The sequence below is a fragment of the Lepidochelys olivacea genome, assembly GCF_965140295.1.
Source record: "Lepidochelys olivacea isolate rLepOli2 genome assembly, chromosome: 10".
Taxonomy (NCBI): domain Eukaryota; kingdom Metazoa; phylum Chordata; order Testudines; family Cheloniidae; genus Lepidochelys; species Lepidochelys olivacea.
In genome coordinates, this window is record NC_140420.1 from 39984264 (window position 1) to 39998674 (window position 14411).

At 51.4% G+C, this 14411-nt stretch overlaps 1 protein-coding gene across 1 annotated transcript in view; it reads right to left on the bottom strand.

Moving 5' to 3' along the window:
- Positions 1-13641, bottom strand: part of LOC311526886 (coiled-coil domain-containing protein 33-like) — a gene marked incomplete at its 5' end in the record, with an annotated part of 412533 nt that extends 398892 nt beyond the window's left edge. The window contains 3 exons of the mRNA XM_084640352.1: positions 9268-9471; positions 12062-12561; positions 13365-13641. Of these exons, the coding sequence (XP_084496478.1) occupies positions 9268-9471; positions 12062-12561; positions 13365-13641 (981 nt within the window). The remainder of the gene's footprint in view (positions 1-9267; positions 9472-12061; positions 12562-13364) is intronic.
- Between the last annotated feature and the right edge of the window lie 770 nt (positions 13642-14411).

Sequence of the window (14411 nt, forward strand, 5' to 3'; positions counted from 1 at the left end):
TTATACATTTCCAGCAGTCTTTTGGCCTGAGAATACAATAGGCTTAACTTTCCTTCTCCTAAACATCATGGCAATTAGTACAGGGTAATTTATCCATTAAACAGTTCAGCTCCAGGTTACCACAACATTCAAAGAGACATATTGACAATAATACTGTTTCATGCAAGTGTCTTCCTAAACGTTAATACTCCTTTTTTGATCTTTGAATCAAAGCTATAGCAATAGACAAGACTTGTTTGCTGACATTACAAGACCTGAACAAACATCTACCCTTCTATCTCTAACAATACAGGCTTGCATTTCAAAGCTCTATTCATTTACATATCTTCCTAACCAGTCTCTAAAGTTCGGCCATGGGTCAAGTCAGTCTGTGAGTTAATTAACTCTTTATGGCCCTGTCACCTTTCAATGAGATATTAAATTACACTCATAATGTCAGGTTTCAGAGTAACAGCCGTGTTAGTCTGTATTCGCAAAAAGAAAAGGAGTACTTGTGGCACCTTAGAGACTAACCAATTTATTTGAGCATGAGCTTTCGTGAGCTACAGCTCACTTCATCAGATGTATGCCGTGGAAACTGCAGCAGACTTTATATATACACAGAGAATATGAAAAAATACCTCCTCCCACCCCATTGTCCAGCTGGTAATAGCTTATCTAAAGTGATCATCAGGTGGGCCATTTCCAGCACAAATCCAGGTTTTCTCACCCTCCACCCCCCGCACACAAATTCACTCTCCTGCTGGTGATAGCCCATCCAAAGTGACAACTCTTTACACAATGTGCATGATAATAAAGTTGGGCCATTTCCTGCACAAATCCAGGTTCTCTCACCCCCTCACCTCCCTCCCAAAAACCACACACACAAACTCACTATCCTGCTGGTAATAGCTCATCCAAAGTGACCATTCTCCCTACAATGTGCATAATTAAGGTGGGCCATTTCCAGCACAAATCCAGGTTTTCTCACATCCCCCCCACCCCCATACACACACAAACTCACTCTCCTGCTGGTAATAGCTCATCCAAACTGACCACTCTCCAAGTTTAAATCCAAGTTAAACCAGAACATCGGGGGGGAGGGGGAGGAAAAAACAAGGGGAAATAGGCTACCTTGCATAATGATTTAGCCACTCCCAGTCGCTATTTAAGCCTAAATTAATAGTATCCAATTTGCAAATGAATTCCAATTCAGCAGTTTCTCGCTGGAGTCTGGATTTGAAGTTTTTTTGTTTTAAGATAGCGACCTTCATGCCTGTGATTGCGTGACCAGAGAGATTGAAGTGTTCTCCGACTGGTTTATGAATGTTATAATTCTTGACATCTGATTTGTGTCCATTTATTCTTTTACGTAGAGACTGTCCAGTTTGACCAATGTACATGGCAGAGGGGCATTGCTGGTACATGATGGCATATATCACATTGGTGGATGTGCAGGTGAACGAGCCTCTGATAGTGTGGCTGATGTTATTAGGCCCTGTGATGGTGTCACAGCAGGCTCTGCAACTCCTTTTATAGGAGCCCTCTAGGAGACTTGAAGGACTCCACTGTACTGCCTTTTTTCTGGGGTGTGGTGTGGTAGGACCGCAGTGCCTCCCGGAGGGCTTCACAGGGCATGGTACACCCCATCACAGGCCCACTGAGCTAGGCACTGTACAGACACAGGAAGAGGTGGTGCCTGTCCCAAAGAGCTTAAAAGCTAACTAGACAAGACAAAGGACGTGTTCTTTTCCCCAGATGGGGGAAATCAGGGACAGCTTGATGAACTGATTTCATCCACAGCACTTGAATTTGTTACACTGTGACTCCCTGCCCCAACCCTCTTCTTTCCTTAAATGGCTCAAAAGAGATCCAGGGCTTGTCTGGATGGAAGGAGCTCTGCTGTCTTCCCAGGCTGACAGTCACAAAAGTGCAACCCCTCAAACACAAAGCTCTATAAAGGGGGTTGGAGGCCAACTCTTTGCCAAGCACTGAACTAAGCAGCAGAGTTTACATGCAGATCCTAATGCTCACTGATATGATTACAAATTGAAATCATTACTGTCAGCTTGCCCTGGAATACATGAGAGGCACTTGCATAGCCAGCAGAGCCTCCCTGCCTGTGCCTAGGAATATATTACACACAGGCTACTGCAGAACGCAAAAATCATTATCCCTGGCTTGGCCTTCCTAGCGGATCTCTGTTTCCTAGCTATAATTACCCTCTTCTTCACATGCCCAGCCAGCCCCTCAGCTAATGAGAGATATGCTCTGTGCAGAAGCCAAGGGTTGCATGAAGTCGCAGCCCAGCCCAGCCATTTGTAGATCTGGGCAACGCACCATAGCCCTCCGGTGAAGCAGACAGAGAACGGAGGCTAGAGAGCTACAGGAGTCTCGTAATGTAAATTGCACTGCCAGACCAGGCATTCTGATGAATCCATGTAAGCACCATATCGCTCATTCCATCTGCTTCACTCCAGCACGGATCAAGTTACCTATGGCTGTTCACTGAGCTATGGACCCATTCACCCCACATTTGACCCCTCCTGTGCTGCTCAAGAATTAGATGATTGCTGGTAGAGCTGTGCCCATAAACTCTCCATCAATCACCGCCACCAGCCTGACTCTGCTGAGCTTTGTCCACCTCTGTCCGATGGAGGAGGAAAAGCCTTGCTCAGTCACTGACAGTCTGCCTTTTGCCAGCACTCAGCACTAACCCAGCTGAGTCCCTATGCCACACAGTGAACAGAATTTACCATCAATGGGAAAAGAGGATCAGAGAGACTCAAGATGAAACAGATCAGCTTAATGATAACAGTCAGTCCTTCTCATCCATGGACCTCTATTAGCCTTATTTCCACTGATCTCAGTAGCTCTACTAATGAAGAATGCTATATAAGGGCTGGGTATTATTATTTGTACAGATGTGGAAACTGAGGCACAGAAGGGTGAAGTGACTTGCCTAAGGCCACACACTTAGTCAGTAGCAGAGCTGTGACTAGAAACCAGGTCCGCTAGGCCACACTGCCACCATGGCAAAGCATCTTGGCGGCCTTCACCCAGCTAATGCAGTATTGTCCCTTACTGTATATCCCCCAGTTGCATCCAACCCAGTTTTAATTACCGCCAGCTCAAATGAGAAATTGTGTGAGCTCTGCTGCCTCTGTGTAAGCAAAACCAGAGTGCCAACCCTGTGGTTTATGTGCGCCCCACCTCCGCCCACACATTTCAGACTGGAACAAGCACTAACCCCCATTGCAACAAGATTCAGAAGGCCTGAAAGGAAGGCTCTGTTAGCTCTAGGGCAAGGCATAATGGGCCTGATCCAAAGCCTCTTGAAGTCGATGTGCATAGGTACTGTACAAGCTCCCCTGCCAGCTCTAGCCAAACTAATCCTGGCCTGCCACAACCCCTTGCTATCCTGCTCCTAGCCCTGTTGTGAGCAGACACTGCCAACTATGCAGAATTGTGATCCCCAGCATAGGGCCTAGGCCAGGGGTGGGCAAATTTTTTGGCCTGAGGGCCACATTGGGGTTTCGAAACTGTATGGAGGGCCAGGTAGGGAAGGCTATGCCTCCCAAAACAGCCTGGCCCTGCCCCCTATCTGCCCCCTCCCACTTCCTGCCCCTTGACTGCCCCCTTCAGAACTCCCCACCCATCCAACCCCCCTGCTCCTTGTCCCCTGACACCCCTGACCCTTATCCACACCTCCGCCCCCGACAGGCTCCACAGGACCCCATCCCCTATCCAATCCCCCCTGCTCCCTGTCCCCTGACCCCTATCCACATCCCCACCCCCTGACAGGCCCCCCAGGACTCCCATGCCTATCCAATCCACCCTGTTCCTCATACCCGACCGCCCCTGCCCCCAGAACCTCCGCCCCTAACCGCCCCATGTCCCCTAACTGCCCCCCGGGATCTCCTGCCCCTTATCCAACTCCCCCGCCCCTTTACCATGCCGCTCAGAGCACCAGGACTGGCAGCCAGCCCGCCCGACCGGAGCCAGCCATGCCGCCGCACTGCCCAGCAGGAGCTCGCAGCCCTGCCATCCAGAGCACTGGTGACACTGCGAGCTGAGGCTGTGGAGGAGGAGGAACAGCAGGGGAGAGGCTGGAGACTAGCCTCCCCGGCTGGGAGCTCAAGGACTGGGCAGGACGGTCCCACAGGCTGGATGTGGCCCACGGGCCATAGTTTGCCCACCTCTGGCCTAGGCTGAGATCATCAAACTCATTTCACTTGTGACCCAAGCCACATTGGAGTCCAGGTCTCCAAGCTGAAGCTTTATCCCCCACTAAGGAAAACAAGTAGAATGCAATAGAGGTTTACTTAGCCAGTCGGTGATGCACATGGAATGACATTCAATGGTACTCAGCAGCAATCAAGGGCCCGATCCTGTTTCCATTGAAGCCATTGGGCCTGCATGATTGATCAGAGCCCAATAAGTTGGAAACCAGATTTCCTGGCCAAAAAAAAATAAAAGAATTGCGTAGGTGCGCTGCGTATTCTACTCGGGCAAAGGGGATTCTATGCATTGATTTAACAATACTTGAGAAATAAGGCAGCAAACCTGTGGTCTATTAAACAAGCCCCCTAGTCTGTGTGTTAGGAGGCTGTGGGATTTTTCTGCTGGGAATTCCCTTAGGTTCCTTCCTTCAGCCTTTGGTCAGAGCCTGCATATTCTCAGCAATCATCCCTGCCCATCCAGCACTTCCAAGGGGGGTTATGGATAATCCTGAATCCAGCCTTATTGGCAGGGGCTGGATAGGAGGAGCAGGTCCAGGTGGAGGGGAGGCACAGGAGGGAAGCAGAGACAGGGAAGAGAGAAGGAGATCCATGAACAGCAGTTGTTCAACGTAGTAAAGAACATGGAGCCAGATCTTCAGTTGATGTAAATTGGTGTAGCTCCATCGACTGCCATAGGCCTCTGATGATTTATGTCATGGATTGAGCCAGGCCTATGGTGTACAGAATTGCATACAACTGGACAGCTAATGCAGGGGAAAAGCCATGAGAGGAGAGTAAGCAGAGGAGACTATGGTGATGATTGCCAGTGCAGCGATCTGCAGTTCAATGCTGGCACAGGGCCAGATGCTGTCCTGACTGTGAGGGAGGGTGTATGGTGGGAGCCGAGCAGCAGTGGAGATGAAATAACCAGTGCAAAAGGGTACGTGTAAGGCACGCTGCCAGCCTGGCCTTGTGCTTGTGTTCTAAGCATTATTATTAATAAAACACCCCCATGTGGACTAGGGACCTCACAGACATCAAACAGCAAGCCACTGGTTTCCAGAAAACTTCCAGTCTTGAGAGTGTGTGTCATAGACCCTATAGCACTAATAGCAAGTCCCCTTTAGCTCACATGCCAGGCACACATGGAGCAGGAGTTCTAACGCTGTTATTGCTATGATATGCAGCACAGTCTACCTATCTTAAGTACCTATATAGCCCACATTACCATAGTATGTGAGCACCTCACACTCTAAAGTATCTAACCTCACAACCCCACCCCACCCCATAAGGTCAGGAAGTGCTATTATCTCCAATGCGCAGATGGGGAACTAAAGCACAGAGAGATGCACTGACTTGTCCATGTCAAACAAGAAATCAATGGTAGAAGAGCAAATACTTGCAGCCAGGTCTCTGGCCAATTACATAATCATGATTCATCCTGCCTCTCACAGGGAAAACCAGGAGGTTCCCAAGTGGCCTTAGACTTGTTTGAAATCTTAACTATTATAGCTACATGATAGTACATTGCAGAGCTGGTCAGTTTTGTAGTGTCCAGCATGTTCCAGTAACACATCTTCCACTGGTGTGGCTTTTGTATGTTGCCCGGTACAGCAGGGACAGACTTCATAGCTGCACTGTGACTAAGCTGAAGAGTGGGAGTGGAAAGGTGACTCTAAGCAGACCCAAGGGGACGCTACGAACCAAAATAGTTCCAGGTGTAACTTAGAGCAGCCTTTAGTCTTTATGCTGCGCCATAGTCCCATATGAACTGTTCTATGATCAGTGTACTCTAGACTGTACTCCTCCTTCTGCGTGTGATATTCTCCCCCCACCTGCGCCACCCCCAACAAGCTCCCTTGGCGTAAAAAGGGAGTGAGCTGTGTATGCCACTGAGCTAGCTAGGCCAGTTGCACTCCCCACGCATCCTCACAGTATCCTCTGCTTCAGGGGAATCTTAAGCCAGACCTTTGAGGGAAGCCCTCCAGCTGCAGGGGCTGAGGATCCAGCCCTAGGTGCCAGGTAATGTATTTTGATGACAAATATATAAATAAGTGTGTTTTCCTCCCCACACAGAGCAACAGAAACATCCAGTCACCATCGGATCTTCTGTCACCAGAGTGCACAGGTGCATTAATCTCCCCCTTAACCAGGAGAATGCAGAGTTAACACTTGCCTCCTTCCTGGTTTTCAATTTTTAAATAAAGTCATTCCAGAGTTACATCAGTGCAGCACGATTTATTGCTGCGTTAGCTTGTCACACTCCCCCTGGGGACCTGGGAGCTGAGGTTATAAATTGCATTTGCTAATGCCTCCTCTGCCACCCCCAGCTCATGCTGAGGCTGCTACCTTAACTTTACCTTGCAATCACTCCAGCTCACGTTGATTACTATTGATTTCCTTCGCCCCCTGTTCCAAAGGGCTTGCGCCTACACAGTTGCTGGGCAAACTCAATCCAGGCTCACCAATAATCCTCTCCACCCAGTGAATGTTCTGCTTATTATGCGGGGTGGGGGGAGAGGCTCCCTCTCTTGTTGCCATTGACAAATGTCTCCACTTTCAGCAGCGCTGGCTGTATGCCAATGAGCTCTTGCTTCAAGATGCTGAAGGCTTCCTCCAAGATGCTCAACACCTTTCACTTTCCTGGTCTTCAATGGGACAAGGTGCTCAGCACCTCACAGGAGCTGGCCCATAAAGCCTAGGGCTTCGCTAGTGCCAGTGAAAAGGAACTGTTGGTTCTCTATGCAACAAGGATTAAGAAAGGCAAAGGTTCACATGTTCACAACAGTCCCTTTGCACCCCTCTGAACCTAAATTATATTTACCCCACTACAAGGCCCCTTTACACAACCAGATCAGTGTAAGGGAGCCCATGTGTAAATGAGAATCAGGCCCAAAGACTCTGCCTGAGTGTTTATTATCATTAAAAAAACCCAAACAAACAAAACAAAAACCCCACAGAGGACAGGATAGTTGGGGCTGCCAATTTATGACATGTTTGCATAACACTGAGTACACTGGGGCCCCGATTCCTGACTGGGGTCTTAATACAAGTGATAACGATGCAGTAAAATAAAGATGTGGTATTGCCACCCCAAAGCACTTCCAAAGTCACAAGTCAGGCCCCCAAAATCATGAGATGTTACAAAAATAATACGTTTACCCTGGTTTTTTGCCTTTTAGTTCAAAACTTTAGAAGTCTCATTTTCCAGCTTCTCTCCCTGAGGGCTAAAAAGCTTACTTTAAAGAAAACAACAACTGAAATCCTCCCATAATCACAGGTCTCAAGAAGCTAAGGCTTTAAGCAACCCATTCAATATTGCCAGAGTTGGCAACACTGATTAGGAGTCTCCCTGTGTTTGCAACTATAACTCCTGGGATTGGAGAAACTGAATCAATGTTTAAAACATTCATCCACCACTTCCTGCAGGTGGTTTCTTCTACATCTGGGCAGTGAAAACAAACTAATCGGTTTCACTTTTGCTTTTAGTCAGTTTCATTCTCTGGCACCTGGGGTCACAATGATCATGGGAAAGGGTGAAAACATTTCCCAAACCTGTGGTTTCTTAAAAAAATAATTAAAAGCCCCCCTGAGCATGACAACAACAAAGCTAGTCCTATCAGGTGAAATCTTGTCCCCTCTGGGGAGGTAGGACATCCCAGATGGGGTGGGAATGGTGTGAGTTCTCCTGTACTTCAGGGGAGGGGGTGCTCAGGGCCTGTCCACTGGGCATGTCATGGACTGGATAATTATAACCCTCTGTGCATGGTGTGTCATCATGAGCCCCCCAAGTCTGATCCAAAGAAGATAGGACTCTGCTACAGCTCCCAGCTGCGGGGAGAGGAGGGGGGTTAGACCCAGATCCTTAAGCACTAGGTATCTAAATACCTAGGAGAAGCTGGGCTTTAATCCTTCAACTCAAGACATAGGGGCTTGTGATTTTACCCCAGAGGTGCCTGGTTCAATCCCTGGTGATGATCTAGATTGCAACCACCATGCAACACCCCCTTGAGATCAGAAGGTGAGGCCTCCTTCTCAGCTCAGATCCAAAGCAAGAGATGGAACCGGCAAGAGCTCGGTGTGGCCTGACCAGTATGTTCATTCATATGCAGTCAGGGACATGCTCCCTCCCCCTTCTCCAGTACAGTGCAGTCCAGCCACTCTCTAAGCACCAGAATCACAAACCCCAGTGACTGCAGTTTTTGCAGAGTGATGTCACAGGCTCCTGGGAGCTCTCCTTCCTGGAATCTGCACAGTCAGCAGCCACAGCTCCATATATTAATACTACTCCAGCTACCAACAATACAAAGGCAGGATCAAAGACTTCAGCCACCTCTACCTCCCAGAGGGGCTGGGAGGATAAATTCACTAGTGTCTGTGAAGCGCTCACACTAGTGTAGCATAGACAGAGTGTAGGAACAGAGCACTAAGAATAGGGAGATTAGCAAGAGGCTGAGCAATTCCCCCTGGCCTCCCCTCATAATTGAATCACCAGGCAGCAGGAATGAATCAGCTGGAATGCTTTGGCTTGGTTCCCACACTGGATTCAGATCTTGTGTTTCCAAGGCCCCATTTTTTCTCTCTCTCAACCTCACTGGAGCACCATATGGCAGGAGGGAAGCAATGCAATGGCAGGGGACTGGCGGGACTGGGCTAGGACAAGATATGAAGAGTCAAACTGATCAAATTCATTCTGGGGGAATTCCACTGGCTTCAAGTTAGATACATGTAGCCTGGGTAAGCATTTCCTGCAGTGAGGCCCAGGAGACTGGAACGATCTCCCAAGGGGGGTGACGGAAGCCAAATCCCATGGGTCATTTCAAAAAGCACCGGATTATACATGACCTGGGGCATCCTCACTCAGAGCCTGACGGATTGACTGGATAGGATAGTCTAAATAGACCTGGTCCAGTTCCAGTCTAGATAACTTGGAACCCACAACCAAAGCAGCCCAGGAAATGGCATGATGCCTCATTTCCCCAGCAAGTCTCCAGCAAAGAACACCATCTGCTGCCAGAGCCTCGCATCCAGTGGATGAGACACTGAGGCAACCCCCTTCACTTACCTGCACCCCAGCGAAGGGGTCCTGGGATCCCAGCTCGGGGCTGTGTCCTGGTGAAGAGAGGTGGAAACTGGCATTGCTCAGCAATCGCCTTGGCACAGCTGGTGAGGAAGGGGGAGAGGAGGAGGAGCACACTTTATCTGCAGAGTCATTCCTTAGCTCTGGGAAGGCTCTTTGGTCAGGCTCACCAAGCAGCTCATGCACCTGCTAAAGAGAAGACAACAAGCATATTTCAGAAGGAGCCAGCCATGATGCAGGCCGAGGTGCTGTCAGAAATTCAGCACATCTTGGCCTGTCTGCTCCCTTCCAGTCCGCAGTAGCCTCATGGTCTCCCAAAGCAGACCTGCTCTTACCCAAAATGCACCAGACCACCCCTCTCTGCCAATGTGGTGGAGGGGTTCCTCTCTGCCCTGGGCTCCACAGGAAAGAATACCGCTTCTATGGCACCTGTCCCTGGGACCCCCAGAAACCTCTCCAAGCAGGGTCAGGCTCCATGGGGCTTAGTGAGAGCTGGAAGAGCTAGGGAACTGGCCATCCTCCATGGTGCTGTCTTATGCAGACCCACTGGATTGCCATGCAGTGATCAGGTCGAGTGCCAATACAACTCTGCCTCCTTCTGGGACCCATCTGAGGCCTCTGCTGCTCAGCTACAAATACTTCCTGCCAATAAGAGCATGGTTCTGGCTGGAGCCATGCTGCCAGGAAAGCCACACGAGGAGGCAGCTGTCCACACAGCAGCTCATCTCCTCGGGATCCAGGGGAAGGCCTCACCTTCTCCAGGCTCTGGATCATGCCCAGACTCTGTACCTATGGATGGAGTTTGGAGGGGCATTTGCACTCCCCAAACTGCAGGCTTCAGGCAGGCAGGCAGCCTGAGTGTGCAATGTAATGAGTTCTGCAAAGGAGACAGGAGACATCTCTCAGCTTGGGCCCCTGAGGCAGGGAGTCAGAACTTTTTTATAAACAGAGTGATTAACAGGTGATTAAGATAAGAAAGGGCTGTTAGGATGTTTCCTAAAGTCAAATGATCTGTTCCAAGCTTGGTGAATTGCAAAAAGTAAGTAGCCTTGTTGGATTCAAGAGGTAGTAACAAAGTTACTAATATCTCTTTTGAGAAGATAACTGATTTTTTAGACAAAGGAGATGCAGTAGATCTAATCTGCCTGGATGTCAGTAAGGCATTTGATATAGTTCCACATGAGAAATTATTAGTTAAATTAGAGAAGATGGGAATTAATATGAGAATTGAAAGGTGGATAAGGAACTGGTTGAAAAGGGAACTACATTGGGTCATACATTGCTTAAAAAATACTAGGTCATACTGCAAACCAACTACAACTCCCCAGCTTCTCACCCAGCACACTTCCACATATCCCTAGGCCTTGCCTTAGTCACATGACCTTCCTGTCATCTGACCACAATCATTTTCCTACTCATCTCCTCTTAAAGGGCCAGCCCCCTGGGACATCCCTGTCGATATAGGTTTGACTGCAAACACCAGCGTAGCTGCAACTGCATTGGGGTTTGTACCAATGCCACAGCTACATGGTCATAGTTCCACTAGTGCCAGATTCCAGAGGCTTCGAAGGGCTGTAAGCTGTGTGGATCCTACTGGGATTTCATCGTAGGGTTGCCTAATTTCTAATCGCAGAAAATGGAACACCCTTGCCCTGCCCCTGCCCCTGCCCTGAGGACCCACCCTCACTCACTCCATCCCTCTCCCTCCGTCGCTTACTCTCCCCACCGTCACTCACTTTCATCAGGCTGGGGCAGGTGGTCGGAGTACTTGAGGGATGAGGGCTCTGGCTGGGGGTGTGGGCTCTGGGGTGGGGGTAGGGATGAGGGATTTGGGGTGCAGGAGGGGGTGGAAGGGTTCGGAGTACAGGAGGGGACTCAGGGCTGGGGTGGGGGATTGGGATGCGGGAGGGGGAGTGGGCACTGTGCTGGAGCTGAGAGTTTGGAGTGTGGGAGGGAGCTCAGAGCTTGGGCAGGAGGTCGGGGTATGGGCTCTGGCAGGGGTGGGGTGAGGCCAGAAATGAGGGGTTCAGGGTCTGTGAGGGGGCTTAGGGCTGGGGCAGGGAGTTGAGGTGCAGGATCCGGCTAGGCAGTGCTTACTTCAGGCGGCTCCCAGAAGCAGCAAGCATGTCCGGCTCCTAGGCAGAGAGGCCAGGGAGCTGTGTGCATGGCCTCCGCCCGCAGGCGCCGCCCCCACAGCTCTCATTGGCTGCAGTTCTGGCCAATGTGAGCTGTGGAGCCAGTGCTCAGGGTGGGGGCAACGTGCAGTGCCCCCATGGCCATCCCTGCGTGTAGGGGCTCCAGGGACATCCCAGCTGCTTCTGGGAGCTGCACAGAGCCAGGGCAGGCAGGAACCCTGCCTTAGTCCCTCTGTGCCACCGACTGTGGAGCTGTCACAGTCCCTTTTTGACTGGCCATTGAAGTCGAAAACCAGACACCTGACAACCCTGGGGGGAGGGATAGCTCAGTGGTTTGAGCATTAGCCTGCTAAACCCAGAGTTGTGAGTTCAATCCTTGAGGGAGCCATTTAGGGATCGGGGGTGGGGGAGGAAATGGGGCTTGGTCCTGCTTTGAGCAGGGGGTTGGACTAGATGACCTCCTGAGGTCCCTTCCAACCCTGATATTCTATGATTTCAGTGTGGCAGCATTGGCATCTTGCACTTCACCTGAAGGCTGGCCCCCTGAGTCACCCCTCCAGTTCCTGCCTGTCTCACCAAGGTTCCTGTCTATTGCAGCACAGCAGGCTTTACCCTGCACACCTTGGCAACCCTGCATTCCCTACCTCAACAGAGAGGGTGCGGGACTCGATCGGCGGCAAATGATAAGCAGATGATGTCAATGCTTCTGGAGTAGAGCGGTGGTAGCTGTGAAGGGGACCATCCATAGACAGGAGGGGTGCTGGGAAGGGCACTCTTGGGGTATACACCCCATCTTGTTCCCCATCCTTCCTTGCAGACAGCCAGGGTGAAAACTGGTAGGAAGACACTGGTGTCTCCTTCCTCGCAGGCAGTCGGTGCTCATGGAAGGACACGGCGTAGGCCAGCCTCCCACAATGCATTGCCAGCTCATCCTCGCCCACCCGCAGCAGTGCCATGATGTTGCTGTAGTGGTACAGGTCCTCGTCTTTCCCAGCGAAGAGGTTCATCCTTGGCTGGTTGGTGCGGGGGTAGATGGCGAAGAAGGCTTCCCCGGCCCGGAGGCTACTCTTCAGTGAGGGCCCGCAGAGCTGCAGGGCCTCAATCCGGAGTCGCACATCATGGTTCTTGTCATTCTTGCAGAATCCTGGCTCCCAAAAACCCCACAAGCAGATGTTACAGGGGCCAAGTTTGGAGCTCAATGGCTGAATTATCTCAGGAAAGTGGCTTCTACTTTCCCCAGCCCTGGGCTCCACTGCATCTGACGCCCCCTCCTGCCCCAGCCCCACACTCCCCTGGGTCTGTCACCCCCTCCTGCCGCAGCCCTGTGTCCCCTGGGTCTGATGCCTCTGCCTGCCCCAGCCCTAGCCCCATCCTTCCCTGTGTCTGACCCCCCACTCCTGCCCAAGCCCCGCACTCCCCTGGGTCTGATGCCCCCTCCTGCCCAAGCCCCATGTTCCCGTGGGTCTGACACCCCCTCCTATCCCAGCCTCGTGCTTCCCTGGGTCTCACCATCCCTTCCTGCCCCAGCCGCACGCTCCCCTGGGTCTGACGCCCCCTCTTGCCTCAGCCCCGCACTCCCCTGGGTCTGACACCCCCACCTGCCTCAGCCCTGAGCTCCTCTGGGTTTGATGCCCACTCCTGCTCCAGTCATGTGCTCCCCTGCATCTGATGCCCCCTTCTGCCCCAGCCCATCCACACTCCATGACCAGCCTGCCCATGGCCTGCTTCAGAGCTGGCATTGGGGTATGCCTAGGTTTAGGCCTGGTCTATGACCCTTTAATGCCAGTCTAAGGGCCATAGCTCAAGCAGGACTCAAGCCCTTGGATTCCAGGTATCGGTGACGAATCAGTCCCTATGTCGATCCTGAGCTGGTGAGCTCTGAATTCAGCAAAAGGCTCAGGGGTGGGCCTCTCACTCCTCCCTGGCCCCTCACAGCCAGCCTCTTACCTTTGGGCAAGGTGAAAAGGAACCTCCTCCTCTCAAAGGCGTAGATCTCGCTGAGATTGCTTTGCTCAATGACGTCAGTGGTCCCCGAGCTGGTATAGAGTACATCTCCCTCGTTCACCCGCAGGCACACCCCAGCTCCGGACCCCTCCAGCAGTGGGTTTTCCACTGTCAGCCTCAGGGCATATCGGCCCTTTTCATTGAACTGCACATTCACCACCTCAAACTCAAAGTCGAGGGTCTTCTCCTCAGCCTTCAATCCTGCTCTTTGCAGGGTCATGGGGATGCGGGGTTCTGCCGCCCTGTAAGTCATGGGGAGAGCCTTTCCCAGGGAATGGGGGCAGGGAACTACAGACAACAGGCAGCCACTGATTGCTCTGTGATCCCCCTAAAATGCCCTGAGATCTAGCAGATCTGTGCCCCAGTCTGCAGTGAGTCCCTCCCTTTGCCACAGCAGACAGCCTTGTAGAGAGGAGCCCACGGTTTCAGGCATCACTTCCATGCACGGGCCAACAGCCAAGTTCTCGTTTCTCCCCTCCAAACCTGGATTTTCTTTAAAATGGTTGCTTTCCTTTGTAGTGGCAAAGTGCCTGGAGCTACCTGTCCGTGGCATGTCCCTGTCACATCTTTTCAGTCATAGTGAACATTCACAAACCATATCAGTCCCGGGGCGCGGGGGGGGGAAGGGGGGCGTCCTTTGGTGATTCCAGGAGAGCAGCCAAGCTGAGTGTGTTGCACAGAGTGATCCACAGCATGACCTCCTGTCTCCCGGGCTCCACGGGAGGGAGAAGGGGAGGGGGAGGAAGCGGTGCTTTGAACTCAGTTTGTTTGCCATGAAACCAGGTAACTAGATGCAAACTGGCACCGCCTTCCAGCAAACACAGCTTGCTGCTGAATGAGGGAGGAAGCCTTTCCCCAGGGAGAGAGCCAAGGCAATGCCTTGCTATAACACACAGCGTGCTATATTGGAGGAGGTATGCATCTGAGGGACATACCCAGTGTAGGCCAGGCTTGAGGTGCTGGGGCCTGATCCTGCCCGTGGAAGTGCTA